This window comes from Gymnoscopelus braueri (genome assembly GCF_963280865.1).
Source record: "Gymnoscopelus braueri genome assembly, chromosome: 15".
In the NCBI taxonomy this organism is placed as follows: Eukaryota; Metazoa; Chordata; class Actinopteri; order Myctophiformes; family Myctophidae; genus Gymnoscopelus; species Gymnoscopelus braueri.
This window is the reverse complement of record NC_137620.1, coordinates 29,757,714-29,774,983: the sequence shown is the minus strand read 5'-3', so window position 1 is coordinate 29,774,983 and position 17,270 is coordinate 29,757,714. Positions and strand designations below refer to the sequence as shown.

The 17,270-nt window shown below is 40.2% G+C and overlaps 1 protein-coding gene across 1 annotated transcript; it reads left to right on the top strand.

The window, feature by feature from the left end:
• Positions 1-732: 732 nt before the first annotated feature.
• ctdnep1a (CTD nuclear envelope phosphatase 1a) lies at positions 733-16,193 on the top strand. Its single transcript, XM_080451482.1, has 8 exons — positions 733-1,465; positions 4,396-4,462; positions 11,890-12,008; positions 12,297-12,368; positions 12,584-12,700; positions 13,226-13,337; positions 13,590-13,674; positions 14,859-16,193. Exons 1-8 carry the CDS (start codon positions 1,361-1,363, stop codon positions 14,917-14,919), a joined length of 738 nt encoding a protein of 245 aa, XP_080307608.1. The 5' UTR covers positions 733-1,360; the 3' UTR covers positions 14,920-16,193.
• The last annotated feature ends 1,077 nt before the right edge of the window (positions 16,194-17,270 follow it).

Sequence of the window (17,270 nt, the reverse complement as noted above, 5' to 3'; positions counted from 1 at the left end):
TAGCATTTTGCCAAAGTGAGTGTTTTGTTAATGTTTGATTGATTGATGTAGTTTATTTAGAAAGACATGAGAATAGTACATGACAGTACATAACAGTACATGGAAGTACAAATGACAACGTGTGCGACGTGGACAATCCATCTGTAAGGTAAACATTTTTTTACCTAAATCCTACGCAAATCCTCAATCTCATTTTAATAATCTGAAATATTTCTCCCTCCATTGCTCGTCCACGTCTGTTTATTTTCCTTCCACGTGGACGTGCTGCGCGCTCCGTTCGGATAGTAGGGTTGCCATGTCCGCTTATTATAAGCGACTTTGGGCTATAAGTTGCTTGTAAATATTGGCGGGTTGCGTTTTTTTTGGCTTGTTTCTGAAGTGTAGTTGCTTATTTGGGCTTGTTTCCTACATGTTGTTTAAACCAGTGGTTCTCAAACATTTTCATGTCAAGGACCACCAATTTATTATGTATTTGTCCGCAGACAATTTGTCCCCCCCTCTTCTGAAAAGATCTCCCTCATACAAGATTTGTGTGGATTTAAAAAAATATTCCACAATTTTCACTTCCCCCCGCCAAGATTTCTCTTTGAAAACAGCAGATCTACAAGCTCACGATGACACGATCGGCTATTTTCAAATCGCTTCTCATGGGCTTGTTTTCGTAGACCCAGTTGCTTGTTTCCCTCGCAAAATCTGGCAACAACGTGGAGTACCTCGCGGAAGTGACGGCAAGGCGGCGATGGCGGCTCGCAGTTTCATTCTGGATTTGCAGTGAACTACAAACCGCTCTTATATGCCGACCGGCGCCACTCCGGGAACTTTGGGGACGTTTTTCTCTCTTCGGACGGCGCGACGACTCAACACGCGTTCGCACGGCACTTTGACGAGGCGCCGAGCCACAAGTTTTCGGCTATTTTTCTCGCCAAGGTTCAAGGTGGTCACCCTACCGAGCTAGCATTAGCGTTAGCTTGCTCGAGCTAACTAGCTAGTCGCTCCACACACACACAGACACTGAGCTAGCCTGTCAACGAGCCTACGTGGGTAACGACCACCCAGTAAGTGCAGCAGAGTTGTCGACCACGTTTTTTTTTAAAAAACATTTTTTTCTACTATAATCGCAATGGTGTTCCATTCTCGCCAATGAGAGTTTGTGCCACAAGTGTGCAGAGCGAGGTACTCACACACGTTTGCTTGGCCTCCTCTTCATCATCTGAACTGATCATAGAAAGAAGTTTGAATATCAACACAAGCAAGCAAGTTTGCTTGTATTTTGTCTGAAGAACTTCTGTTTCGCACACGTTGTGTCATCTAACGATCGAAGACTAGTATTGTCCTGTGGGGGTCTTCCGTGCTCGTCAACATGCTGAAGACCCGACAGTGTTTACTTGGGATCCGCACTTTCCTCGGTGTAACGTCCAGAATCTGGGGCTTCATCTTGTACATCCTCAGGAAGCACCTACGAACGGTGAGCACCGTTTATTAACGTCTGTCTGAGCAGTTCGTCTTGTCATGTGAATGAATTAATACAGTCCAATACACAGTGGTTCTCAAAGTGAGGTCCAGGGATCCTCTGGGTTTCATTAGGGGGCTCCACATGGACCCTTACAGGTCTGTAACTCTTGAGAGTGAACAACACATGGAACCAAATGCCATTTGTACACTCTCAGAATTATGGGTGTTCTTGAAATTCAAGAGAACCACTGGTCTAATAGGTCCTGATGATGCTGCCATAACTTATGTATTTAAATATTCTTACTATAGACCCACTTAGTGCTTTTTTGCTATGTGTTTCTCACCTTAGGAGTGATAATACACTTGCTGGCATAAAATATGCTGCTCATTATATTACTACTTGGATTGTCTTGTGTGCACAACAACATAAATGTATGAAAGAATACATATGATTGTCACTATCTTGAAGGAAGTAGCTTATTTTTCTATCATTTTGGCTTATTGTGAATGAATGGTCCATACAATTATACTGCAGAGCAATGAGCATCTCGTATTCATTCACACATCTTAATGTATGGTGTGAGTTTCCAGACTGCGGTCACCTTCAGTGGTTTACTATTGCCTCTATAATAAACCTGGCATTTAAGGTGGCAGAGGCCCACCACTTTTAGTTACACACAGGTGTTTCACACCCACTGAAGTCGTTGTTATAGATGTTCTGCATATGCAGTGAAATATGAGTGGACTTCGACTCTTAACTTTTTATCAAGGGGCATCAGTGTCAGGAAGAGTGCTCTCTGCTCTGGCCTGTATGTTGTAATAGTCTCACTGTTAGGATTTTGTCTGCAGTTTATTGTGCAGCACTTACACTCACGTGTTGTCAACAGGCCCTCAGAGTGAGTATTCCAGTCCAGGTTGTGGGTAAAGTGAAAGGGATTATAACAGAACAGAGACCGCACTGTTCTTTCATACAAAATCTCTCTCTCTCTCTCTATAACACATGCACATACATTGTTAAGCACTGTTTACACTATGTAATGTACTAGCACAATGTCATCACCTGAGAGCTCATTCATTGAGGAATGCAATGTAATTTATACTAATATAGTTTTAACTGTTAACTAGTCTGGACAATGACCAGAATCATCATTACCTGTGAAGAAGTACAAGGTTCATGTGTCAAAACATGTCAAAAAATGTTCTTTGACATTTATTTTGTAATGTGAATAAAGGAGTGTGCTCAAATAAATAATGGGGAAATGCATTTCCTAAGGCCTTGCCAACATTTCCAGCATTGACGTTACCCAAAAATCAAAGCGCAAAAAGTTTGTTGGAACATGACCACTAAGAGAGACACCTACTAGACTTGGGCAGTATCTATTTTCTTCATTCCTTCATAATAACTAAGGTATACGGTATATTATGGTATTTGCGTAAAAGTGAAGAGGAAAAAAAGCTCAGCTGCAATTATGTCTGTCCAACATGCATTAGCCTTCTTAGTATTGCAGGGTTTAAAAACACTTAATGGCCCATAGAATAATGAATTGATAGGAATAAGCACCCTTCTTCCATAGATTTAGCATATCTTGCTGGAGGACCCAATGTCTTGTTGCCATGGCGGATACTGACACATCGGCTGAACGTACGGAGATGATGTGCAGGTGTTGGCAGTCCGGCAGACTAATAATAAACTGCTTTTGTAGTTGGAAGAAGTTATCTCAAGTCATGATAAAGAATGTGTAGCAAAATGTTTTTGATGGTATTGAAAATCATACCTTCAAGATTTCTTAATAACTATAGTAACTACAATTAATACCTTGATACCGCCCAAGCAAGCCTGCAACCTACATTCCGCAATCTTATGCACACAGCTTTAAAATGAGATGTATGTCTGTATGTCCTATAATCGATAAAATTCAACATGACAACATGACAGCGTAGTGGTGCAGCATATGATCGTCAACATGATAAAATAATGAAGTTGGCACCACTTCAAGAAAGTATAGAGATAGCTGACTGTGTGTCAGGTTCCCCCATAGCGCTCAGCAGCTGTTGCCACCAGTAGGCTTTCCCTGAGCTTGCTCTGCCAAGTAGCTCTGTGAGGGGACAGAGACGGAGGCCGCCTTCAGGGTTTTGGTACCAAGCTGCCCAAGCTTAGTCAAAGTCACCCTGCAAGAACCCTCCAACCCCCTGGCTTCATTGACACCCACGGACAGCTGGGGGGGGGCAAGGGATAAAAATAACCTTACAGAGAAAAGTACAGAGCCCCAGGGCTGGAGCAGCACAGGCCTGGCGCAGGTCCACTCTGTTGTCAACTTGTCACCCCCACTAGAGGAGGGTAGAGAAGTTGGGAGTGAATGGACGTTGGCTCTTGGCTGGCAATAACTGGATGCATTTGATGGCTTTGTCCATTTCTGTTCTTCTCATATGTGCTGCTGACACATACAAATGTGTGGGTGTACTTAGGTTGTGTTTTAAAAAAGATCCCATATATTTGGGTTAGGGATTTCATAAGGCTCTTGGAAGATGATCAAAATGTATTATGATATTGGCATTGCACTCAGCATGTCGTGTGTATCTATGTAGGCTTTTTTTATATACTGTATATGTTATAGAGCAGAGGGTTTTAGGTTATTATGAAGGAAATTCCCCAAATACAAATTAAATTGGAACTCTGTCTACTCTCTCTATCAGAATTTAAGGTGTCCATAGTCTTCTTTTACAACTTGTCTCAGGTCTGTCACATTTACCTTACATTATGTACACTTTATTGTGCGCACGCGCACACACACACACACACACACACACACACACACACACACACACTGTAACTTGTGTACTGTATACTCTTGTGTTGTTTATTGAGGATATAAAATGGCCTTGTTTACTTCAGCACTTTTAACTTATGGTTCCTTACTTCCTTTCCCCTTGGTGCATTTGCAGGTAATCCAGTACCAGACGGTGCGATATGACACTTTGCCTCTGTCACCTATCTCCAGAAACAGACTCAGTAAGTACACTTAAAATGTTTTTATATACTTTAACATTTAGTTCTATGGTATTCTTGTCTGGTTATATAGTGTGTAGTAGAAAGAAGGTGGGTCATGATGAGTCTGCCTTGAAGACACTATTGAGGAAGGTCCAGACGGACCGAAACGTTTGTCATTAAAAAAAGTGAGTTGCCACAGCAAGATACAGTGTGCGGGACTTCTTGTTTGATTCAGAGTCTGCCTTGAAGCCATGACTTTGCAGGTGTACAACATGCACTGTAGCCTGGCGTGCCATGAGTCGTTATTTGACACTGTATAGACTTAAGTGAAAGAGAGAGGAAGAACCATCACACGATTGAGAAAATGTCCAAGTTGAAGGCGTCAAACCAGGAAAAGACATGCTCATCAGCAGACAAGAAAAGTTATCCCCAGAAGAATTTTCACTGCACACAGACACACCTCCCCACCCTAAACCATCATTGTGTGCCCTTTCTCACCCTTGAGCCATCGCCACAGTCGTTTTGTCTAGACACAGTAACAGTGAAATGAATAATGTTCACTTATGTCCTTTTGCCAATAACCCAGACGGGCTGTCCACTGAAATATTAGTATCAGGTGTGTCTCTGAAGAATAGAACCAATCTCTGTTAGCCTGGAGGGTGAATTTCACTTGCACTTTCACAAGACATGGCTCTGCATTCACAACAAACAGTGCATACCTATATCGTGTTCATTCATATACTTGAAAAGATGTTAATTCTTGTATGTTGTACACATGTAATACAGTGTATCTGACAGATGGATCAGATGCCAACATCATTTTCACATTATGGCCGAAATCCTCTCATATTCATCCCTGTACACTTAAACACCTATTTTATCGTTTGATTTAGTATATTACTTTAAATAATATTAGATTATTTTTAAGTTCAGCCCCAGAATGTACCCCCATGGCATCACTCTCTTCAGTTCCTCCTGTCTAAAGCAATCTTGTCTAAGGAGGTCTAATGCACCAGATACCTTTCACAGGAGCTTGTGTTTTTGTAGTACAAAATGTCATATCTTCACTAGCTATTAGCGAACATATGCCATGTATGCTTTGTGAACTACCTCAAGCTATTGCAAATCTCTGATTGGTAGTTTGGTGACATTGTATGCATATTCTTAATCTTTGGTAAAGAAATTACATGACATGTATGAGTTTGAAGTGTTTAATGCATTTCTTTTTTCATGAATAGACAAAGACAGACACTCAACTGTAAATTCACTCAGATTCAGACCTTAATGTATTCATGTTGATGAAGTACATTTGCTACATGAAACTGTCCTCAGTTCCACCTGAGGGGAAGGTGAAAACAAAGAATATAACGCTTTTCTAGTTGGAGGTGATATTTATGATTTTAGTTTTAAATTGCCACCATTGCATATTAACGTAAAATTAGATCTAGTTACACTGCACATTAATGTCCAAGATATAAAGAGGCAATAGTCATCTTGTCTTAAGATTCTGTCCCTATTATCGGTACATAACTCGAACGGTGCTGAGTCGGCTCTAGTGGACTTCGCAACATTTGGCGCTCCTCCGTTGTTGTAACTGTTTTTTGCCTAACTACTTCCTAACTTAATATTAGGGGCTGTAGTCTGTACTCACTATGTGGGCCGAGTGGTCCGCTTCGCTGGGTTGACAAAAACTATGCCTAAACCTAACCATAATCCTAATAAAATAATTTGCGTCACATATTTGATTAGATAAATAAACAATGGCGGGGGGGGGGGGATTCGATCCCAGGGCGCTGGCATTGTAAGTCTAAGTCCTTACTTTGCACGCCATGGAACTATGTGGTATTGCAAGTAGGGGTGTTCGATATTGTGATAACTATCGTCGAGACGATAGAATGTCCCCACGATATGCGTTTTCAGAGATATCGTATCTATCGTCATAAAGTGAGTCACTCAGTCATAGTGTGCACTCACATTCTATGATTTGCAGTTCTATACCTTAATTTATACTTCTGTAGTACGACGGTTTCGTTCGCCAAAAATAGCAGATCTACAAGCTAACAACGCGTCTCGACCGCACGTCCGGATTGCATTGATTGCTTGAAGATCTGTTGTGTTCATCACACAGGCTCCCAAAGTCCCCGCCCCCTTTCTTGTTGGCAGCGAGTTTATCGTCGCTCTTGTTGTCAGTCTGCACAACAGCAGTAATGGACGGAGAGTCAGGCTCACCGACACGGTGCAAACTAAAGTTAATTGCAAAGTTTGCAATGTTCGAACGTCACTCGATATAACTTTTAACCAAACGCGGGTGAAACAGCGAAGGTGTCCCCGCTGCCCGCATAAAGAGTGCACGCACGCACATGGATTGACGGACCTCGCGTATCGATTACAAACAACAATTCGTACCTCGCTTACAAAAGCTTATCAACACCATGAATTAACATTAGCTGGATGCATATGCATATCAATGATCTATTGTGTGACCTGCTAGTCTACTGTTACTAGGTAGGTAGGTGTAATAGGCTACTGTCAGCAGTGGTGGAAAAAGTACTTAAGTAAAAGTATCAGTACTGCAATGCAGAAATGCTCACAACGGGTCGCAAAGCGACGCCTTGTGAGCTTGTAAATCGGCTATTTTCAAATAGCCGAAGTATATAGGGATAAACACTGTCCCAAAAAAAAAACAGAAGTCTCGCTAGACGAGATTGAAATCTCGAAATTTCAATCTCGTCCAGCGATTTTTTTTTGGTTGCATAGTGTTCTGTCACTATGAACGTCAGATCTCACCAAAAATAAATTTAGAAAAAGCTATTAAAATATGTGATCTAACCTAAGGCCTATCCGCGCACCTTTTAAGCTGTGGCGGCTCAGGGGTGGAGTTTTTCTACTGTACCATTCATCCTAAGATATCATAACGTCATAGAAAATGTAAGAAAACTTTAGTCCAAAATTCTCCTTTAATGCGTGTTTTGTAATAATACAAATCTACAAAGTAACTAAATTGTAGTGGAGTAAAAGAACAATATTTGCCTCTGAGATGTAGTGGAGTAGAAGTAAAAGTACTGAACATTTAAGATAATCCAGTAAAGTGAAATTTCCTCAAATTTGTACTTAAGTACATGTACTTAGTTACATTCCACCACTGACTGTCAGATGTTCTGTCTGAAGCAGTCTGTTACACTATACCAACTCACCATCAAGCAGGCAGCCTACACTGAATGTCACATGATGCACCAGCTGGATAAAAAGGAATAGATTATCTATCAGCAGCATAAAAACTAATATTATATCTATCTATCTATCAGCAGCATAAAAAACTTATATTATATCTATCTATCAGCAGCATAAAAACTAATAGTATATCTATATATCTATATATCTATCTATCGGCAGCATAAAAACGAATATTATATCCATCTATCTATCTATCTGTATGTAGCCTGTCTGTCTGTGAACACATTAATTAATAAGATATGATGATTCATTATATTATATAATATAATGATTATACGTGCCCCATGATCATATCTTATAAAAATGTTATAATCATATAATATAATTAATCATCATATGTTATTAATAATCATAAAATAATAATACTCCTAAAAACGAACATAAAAAAAATATGGTGATATATATCGTCTATCGTGATATTTCTTGAAAAATATCGTGATAGTATTTTTTTCAATATCGTACACCCCTAATTGCAAGGTTTTGGGAGTAATTTAAAGCGGTCCGCTCATGTGAGAGGCAGTTTCGAGTGCGTCACAGAAGGGGGCTGTGCAAAGTTACTATGATCTGGGAGGAAAAAAACAAGAAGGAAAGAAGGCTTGAATTAGCTGAAATTTAAGCTAAAGCTAAACACACAGCTAAACGTGAAAGAATGATTATGACATTGCCTGGCTGCCTACAAGCCTACATGCAGGGCACACGGAGCAGCGTCCATCTAGGAGTATCGTTTCATTTGCCGCTGTGTGTGTGTGTGTGTGTGTGTGTGTGTGTGTGTGTGGGGGGGGGAGAGAGAGGGGGAGAGAAAGCGCTCTGTTCAAGTGTTTATAGACAGATATCTCGTGTTGTTTTATAGCGAATTAAAGACTGTTGCAATCCCCACTCAAACGCACTTGCCCGTAGGGGCAACCTGAAAGCAAACTCCACCTGCCATTTTATTTACCTGCCGCTAGCAGTCAGGCAACCTTAGTGTCAACCTCTGATTTCTAACTGTTTTCTATTTGTATTAAGACAAGAACAATGTGTTCTATTTCAGCATTATAATGCTGAGCATTAGTGAGGACCAATTATATTAATATAAGGTTGAAAATGGGCGAAGTGCTCCTTTAACCACTTGATGTGTGTAAGCACCTACCACCCTCCACCTTTATTAGTGCCAAGGGACTCAACCATCTGAAATTTGACATTCTTTTGTCCAAAAGTAAAATTGGACACAGTCTACCCTATGTTACCAAAGTCCACTGGTTGAGCAGAGGGAGCAGCGTGTGGAAATTGGCCTATTCATTCAAAAGAAGCCAGTTTTCAGAGTTGGATGACCCAGACTGGCTTCATATGCTTGTGTTTCGGTGGATATGTGAGCACTTAAATGGGCTTACTGCTAACATGCGAGGCTTCAACAAAGTTGTTAAGGATTATTACTACGACAGCATTTGTGCCTTGGGTTTGACTTGGGTTTGGACTCATTCTATCAATACCTGGGACAGATGTAGGCTACCCAAGGTGATAGACTTTGCCTCACACCAGGACAACACATCTCTGTGAGCAGGCTTTCTCCATAATGAACAACATTAATGCATCAAAATTGCCCTAGCAGCTTACACACAGACATCTGACAAATTACATTATTAATATCACAACTGACCAGAAACTGGTCCCTGATATTGACAGGCTGGTTTAAAGCCAAGAGATGCCAGTAGGGTGGGCAGTCTGATAGCTGAGTGGTTAGGGCATGTAGTACCACATGGGCTCAAATGCTTGATGGCAAGTCCACAGTTCGATTCCCTGCCAGCCAGACCATTTGCTGCATCTCAGTTCTCTACTCTGTCTACTCTGTCTCTTTGTCTCCTGTCTCTCTCCACTGTAGCTATCAAATAAAGGCAAAAAAGGGGTCTCAAATCAGCAAGTTAAGAAATTCTGACTATTCTGTCATTTCCATTATTCTGACTTTTCCATTATTGTAAATGTGATCACATCAATAAACATTAGAGGCCAAATCCGTTCATTGTGAGTTGGATTGCTGGAAGCTGCTGTTAACCAGTGGCCTGTCTAATAAAAAAAAAAGAAACGCGAAGTGTTGATCAAATCGAATATATTTTCAGGTACTGAATTGTTTATTTCTCGCTTCAAATGTTTTCAAAAACATTCTCGAGAGCAATGTTTAGCTGTAAAAAACATTTTGCGTTCGTTTACATGGCTGCAGTGCCATGTTGGATACGGCACAAAATCAAGCAACGCAGCCAGGTGCTCTGACACTTTGATTAGACAGTCTCTGTTATTGAGCTCAGCGGTCATTATCCAGAAATAACACACCGCTAAATTCAGTGATTGACCGATCAGAATCAAGCATTCAACCAAGCCGTGTAATAATAAATTATAAATGGTTTATTAATGGAAAAGGTGGGGCTCTCAAAATAAGTCTTAATCTCTTTTTAAATAAAATGTATCTGTCATCACAATTTTCAGCTTTCTTGTAAGTTAATACCATCATACCCTGCTAGGCATTGTTCTTCATTAAGTGAAACACTTATTCTGACTTTTCCATTATTGTAAATGTGATCACATCAATAAACATTAGAGACCAAATCCGTTCATTGTGAGTTGGATTGCTGGAAGCTGCTGTTAACCAGTGGCCTGTCTGTCTAATTTAAAAAAAAGAAACGCGAAGTGTTGATCAAATCGAATATATTTTCAGGTACTGAATTGTTTATTTCTCGCTTCAAATTTTTTCAAAAACATTCTTGAGCGCAATGTTTAGCTGTAAAAAACATTGTGCGTTCGTTTACATGGCTGCAGTGCCATGTTAGATACGGCACAAAATCGAGCACCAGGTGCTCTGACACTTTGATTAGACAGTCTCTGTTATTGAGCTCAGCGGTCATTATCCAGAAATAACACACCGCTAAATTCAGTGATTGACCGATCAGAATCAAGCATTCAACCAAGCCGTGTAATAATAAATTATAAATGGTTTATTAATGGAAAAGGTGGGGCTCTCAAAACCCTCTTTGTCAAAATAAGTCTTAATCTCTTTTTAAATAAAATGTATCTGTCATCACAATTTTCATCTTTCTTGTAAGTTAATACCATCATACCCTGCTAGGCATTGTTCTTCATAATGAATGAAATTCATTAAGTGAAACACTTTGTAGTTATAGCAGTGATTGAGACAAAAGGAAACAAGTTGAAAAAGCAATGGAAGCTGCCGGTGTATGTGCACATGCATTCGCGCAAACGCAACTGATATGGCCTGCATGAAGTTGCATTGTGCCCAATCCGGCCTGTGACCTAAAATGAGTTTGACACCCCTGCATTAGACGAACTATTGTGTTTCTTTCTACCAATGGATCTCACATGAACTCTATAACTTTGCCCCTTCTAAACTCATTTTAAGCATCATAACAGTGACCCCAGCTGGAGATCCAGGCTCACTCTGCAGTCCATTGCATCTTGTCATTGTGATTCATGTCATAAATGTGCGGGACCGCATTGGTAGATTGTATCTACGCAAATTGATATTTTTTTTCATCTTCGCGATGAGTCTGTTTTTTGGTGTGATATGTAGCTGACATATTAGTCATGCCCAAGTCATAATCTTGCACCTATTCTTGGACGAGTGATGGTTTTGCCAAGTATATAAACAGAATGTGTCCCCTGAACTTAATCCATCCTAAGGAGCATAGCAGCCACCTGATTCCCAGGCCACCACTTCCTGCCACCCCAATCAATTGGCTGTTGGTGGAAAGACAGCATCTTTCAAAATTACAGCATAGTATGGCTGTCATGATCATGTGATGTTTAATGTCATAAAAATAATTGCGATTCATTGTTTTAATTGTGATTTTGGAACATATAAATCAAATTTTGATTTCTGTTATCCTTTTAGGCTGTAAACAGTAATTGCACAGGACCGATATGGCAAATATCTTAAATATATAAAGACATGACTGACAATGACTATAGCCAAAATAGGCCATATACTGCTTTATACTTCCAAAATAGTGAAGCTGTTGTATCTTGTATCTACAGCTCACAACCGGTCATATCAGGGACATGTTGTGTGGTTGTAAATCTGCTATCTTTGTTTTTATTTATGAACATTTGTGATTTATTTTCCTATTGGCTCAAATAATAAGCATCAGGTGAATATGTAATCATTGTTACAAGCCTACAGCATGGTATAATTAATTTTAATGATGTGTGTGTACTGTGTTCCCCTCCAGATGCAGTGAAAAGGAAGATCCTGGTTCTGGATCTGGATGAAACACTGATCCACTCTCACCATGACGGGGTCGTCAGACCCACAGTGAGACCCGGAACACCGCCAGACTTCATCCTCAAGGTACACGCTGGTTAGCAGGAAAAAGTATACACAAATAATTGGATGTGGCTTTTTGTTCTCTACACCCAGGAGAACGACACAAAGACAGCAAAAAACTAATATGAATCTGAAAGTTCTCTCTCTGTATTTGAATCGAGATGAACTTACAAAGTAGAACATTTGGCTTGGGTTACCCATGTAAAAGACAAACATTCCCCATGCACAAAACATAAAAATAAGTTGGTGGTAAATAAAATCATACACAAACATCATTATCTTAAGAGTGTCCTTTTGTTTCCTCCCCTGCAGGTTGTCATTGATAAGCACCCAGTTAGATTCTTCGTCCACAAAAGGCCGCATGTTGACTTCTTTTTAGAAGTGGTAAGTTTGATTGAAACACTGTGCTCAAGGCCCACGCCATTTAACAAATATCATTCATTTAATTCTGGCTCATGGCTTGTATTATTTATCATAAGACGGCAGAAATGCCACTGAAATAATTCCTCTAGACTAAATGGTCTCTTATGTCTTGACTTTGACCTATGCACATCAATGCTACTCTTAAATTACTTTTGTATGGGTATGTGTGTGTACAGGTAAGCCAGTGGTATGAGCTGGTAGTGTTTACGGCCAGTATGGAGATCTACGGCTCAGCAGTGGCAGACAAGCTGGACAACAACAGGAACATCCTGAGACGCAGATATTACAGACAGGTACTACACCAGTTTGTAACTGGTGGATATAATACTGTATATGTCGAGCTAGGCGTTTGAGACATTAACCTCATGCAATCTGCAACTGTTAAGAAATTATGATTTATAGTGTGACATCTCATTGCAAAGAAAAGACATGTGTCTATGCTGCTGAAAGAAAAAATATATAATTTTGTTCAAATGTTCAAATATTACTAGGCAGACATGCATGTCTTTTATCTTCCGTTTCTACACTGTGTTCAAACTCGGAGATGATAAAACTGCTGAAAAGCCATGCTGAAAGGTGATCCGAAATCAATAATGGAATTCATAAAGAAATCAGACCAATAAGCAGAAATCAATCCGAAATCAATAATGGAATTCATAAAGAAATCAGACCAATAAGCAGAATCGCTAATGGCATTGGTATCATTAAACTCGTATCAATTCCGATTCCTAGTATGAATGCTTTTTGTGTTGAGTCCTCAAAATAGTCATAATTTGTGGGAATTTAACACCTCCTTTGCCTCATTTCTGTTTTTGCAGCATTGTACATTGGATCTAGGTAGTTATATTAAAGACCTGTCCGTAGTACATGATGACCTCGCCAGTATTGTTATCCTGGACAATTCACCTGGAGCTTATCGCAGCCATCCAGGTAGGACTGTGTGTTCACTTTAGGGTGATTTATACTTAGTTGTGCACTGGTGTCACACACCCAAAATAGCTGATCTACTGTACAAGCTCACAACACGTTACAGCACATGTGAGACATGGAATCCTAACACTCCACATCACACTTCCTAACACTCTTGTCCTTCTTGATGGCATAGCCTATTGTCACATCCATGTCATTTCCTCTGACCTAGTTCTATTTTTTTCTGACCTCTGGTGTGTTTGTGCTCTCCAGATAATGCAATACCCATCAAATCCTGGTTCAGCGACCCTAGTGACACGGCACTTCTTAACTTGCTGCCTATGCTAGATGCACTAAGGTAAGAAGCATCATGACATTGGTAAAGTGATGATCGTATCCCACCTAGAATGAACAGCCTTTTACATCTTTGTTTGTGCAGCATCGTTGGTCCTACAATACATTTAAAGTAGAAAAGTGCACTCCTTGAAGCGCACGTCTCCGGCAGGCCGGTTTGTCTGCCCAGGGCCCGCAAACGTTGGAAGTCAGTCATAGCCAATTGGAAATGAATATGGAAAATCTGACGGATACATCTTGATCACATGACTAATGTGTACAGATTTGAGTGAGTTTTGGACAGAAGTTGAAGGAGTAGTAGCAAAAAGTGTTTTGAAGAAAACTCAAAATATTGGAAAATGTAGTCTGGCACAAACTCAATTCTACGGGGAGTAGAGTCATGATCCAAGGAATCCAGGGAAACCCCACATTTTTATTGTATGACGGACCTATGATTCAAGAGTTACTGGCCAAAATGTGACATGGACTATTCTAGCGCCACCATGAGGCTGATTTGAAGTTTCACGCTGATGAGTCCAATGGTGTCGGAGATAAGCCGTTCACAGATGGACAGACGACAGGAGAGAAAACATAGTCTCTGGTCTTTGGCCGTCTGGCATAGCAGACAAAAATGTTTTAAGTAATGTAATGATTTTTTTTTGCCATGGATAGTAGCTGTCTATAATAGTTTATACTCTTCAAGTTGTAATTATGGGTTTAGACCAGAGGTGGGCAACTTCGATGATGGAGAGGGCCACTATATTTCCACACTCACTCCAGAGGGCCAAATTGCATATACTGTCAGATCTACAAGCTCATTTTTGCTATTTTTTTTTATTGGAATTCAGAAAAGTTTTTTTTTACATTTAATTTCAAATGCATTTAGTTATACTTATGTTAACTTTATGAACTTAAATTCAAATACATTGGACATAAAAAAGACAATAGAATTTTAATACTAGTCAATAAGCTACCGGTACTCTAATATAGACTGAAGTAATTAAAGCGGGTCATGATCGCATGTTTGTAATTGTAACAGCTGAAATCAATAATATATCAGTATTCCGATATTAACCTGCGGCCGCATTAAGTGAAGGTGGGGGCCGCCAGTTGCCCCCGGGCCGCCAGTTGCCCATGTATGTTTTAGACTATAGCAGTTGATTTGTCGCCAACAACAACCATCTCTGTACCTTACTGTCTCCCTCTTAGGTTCACTGCTGATGTCCGTTCCGTCCTCAGTCGAAACCTCCACCAGCACCGGCTTTGGTGATTGGCTGAATTGGGAGGGGCGTGGCTTGGTGACTTGCCACTCCCACTCTGCCGGCTTCCGTCCTGCCCTCCATTCCCACACTGCTGAGCCACTGGCCCTCTAGCAGCCTCTGTCAGAACAGTCAGATGGCTACTGAGGAGCAGAGGGTTGGGGTGACTGCCTAACGGGATGAACAGTATGGGATCACCAGAGCCCACAAACTACTGGGGAGGGGGAGCCAGCTGTTTTTTCTTTTTTTTGTTTTCCTTTGTTTCTTTTTCTCTTTGATTCTTTATTTGTAAATTTTTCCCCAAAAAACTAAATGGAGCCTCTCTGCCTTACAGCTCCTGATACTGACTGTGTGCGCGTATGGAGGTGCATTTGTGTACATGAGTCAGAGTATGCTTGCTGCGTTGTTAGTCTTTTTAAACTTTTTTGATGATTGTGGAGGGGGGGGGGGGGGGCAGGATCAGCAAGGCAACAGACAATTATGGTATTATTTGCTCTTAACTCCTTGTCATCTCGGACATTGCACTTCAGCAGATGACAACCCCTCATTTTACTGTTCTTAAACGTCACAGAGCCAGCTGGGCAGTGGAAAATATTATAAAGCCGACCCCTTTTTAGATGAATCCACACCCACAACGTCAATTTGTTGGGTCTCGAGTGAATTCCTGAGGTACGTTTTTTTTTCTTCACAAGAATGGATAAATGTATGTGATGTGATGAATTTTGCTTGCTGTATACCATCCACAGACATCTTTCTGGAATAAATACCTGAGCAGCCTGAAACTTTTTTCTCCATTTTTCATTTTTTAACCACAGTCACTCTTTCCCCTAAGCTCCTTGTGTGGGACTCTAGTGTAGACTGGACTGAATAGGTTGTGTGTGAGAGGGGGTGGGGTTCATGAAGACTATGTCAAATTGTTTGTCAGTTACCATAATATACAATATTATTGCATCAATATTATTGCATTTGGGCCATGACGAAATCTTGCTTTCCCCTCTCACTGCTCAATACCATCCTAATTTCAAATAATAGGACTTGCACTTAATTTCTCTCCTGTCCATCTTTGTTGCAGTTGGTTTTGTATTTGATTCAGATTTGCAGCCTGCCCCTTTAAAGTTGTTTTTTACCTGCCTCCCCCTAACTACATTGGTTCAACTGTCTGACCCCGTCTTTCAATGCCTTCTGAACAATGTCAGTCTTGTTAAGGCTCACAATGGCTTCTTATTGGCTCTGTCTCCAGGTCTGTGTTACTAATAAAACACTTGTCAGTATCGACCAATTCTTACCTGGCTTATTTTTTTTATGTGCCTCATAAGTGCCATTATTGTTGGGCCTGTGATTTAAGGCTGATGAAATGCAACACATTTCATTGGTTTGAAAACTGTTAAACTGCTGTTGATTATGTTAGTTTTAAATCAAATTTGTCTGCTGGCTGCCATCATGTGGTAGGAAAGTCAATTACACTGTACTATATTCGTTAATGTACCTTTGTCCATGTATGTACCTGCTCCTTCCAGGTGTATTTGAGAAGACTGCTTTACTGTGCATTGAGATGATCAGTTTTGTTCTAACCCCACTCTGTCATGATTTTTCATTACTCCCTATTTAATTAAGCAGTCAAGTTGTATTCATATAATACATGTCATTCAGTCTGCATGCTTAATATAAAACTGAAGTCTGGTTTCAGTAAAACAAAAAAAAAGAGACCAAAATATAAATCAAGACAAGTATTTATTATAGTTAAAAAATGTACGTATTGAACTCTCATCCACTGTGAACCTGCTCCAGTTTGGGACCATAAAAAAATCTTAACCCTTCTCCCCAATTTAGTTATGCCAATTGATTCCTCCCCAATGTCCCCACACACATTTCTGTGTGATGTCACTGCTGTTGTATCCTACTGGTTCACCTGCCAGTGAGGAGCCCACACAGGGGGGACATAGAGCCCTCCTCCCGCTCAACACTCCCGCTGACAGGTGCCACCCCGGCCCATAGAGCGTCGCAGTTCCCGCCCACTTCCTGTTTTTTTTGGTGCCGGAAGAAAAAACTCAATGCATTTTTCCATTGACATTTCCAAAAATATTTATATCTATTAATTTAAGCCTCGAATCAAGCCATCATGAGAGGACATGAATCATGACCATAAACGTTTGATTCTGTGATTTTTTTTTTGTTGAAAACGGCAAAACAAAGGGTATTTATTAAATATAGTATATCATATAATTAAATATAAAATTTTAAAAAATCACAGAAAAAAACGTTTTATGGTCATGATTCATGTCCTCTCATGATGGCTTGATTCGAGGCTTAAATTAATAGATATAAATATTTTTGGAAACGTCAATGGAAAAATGCATTGAGT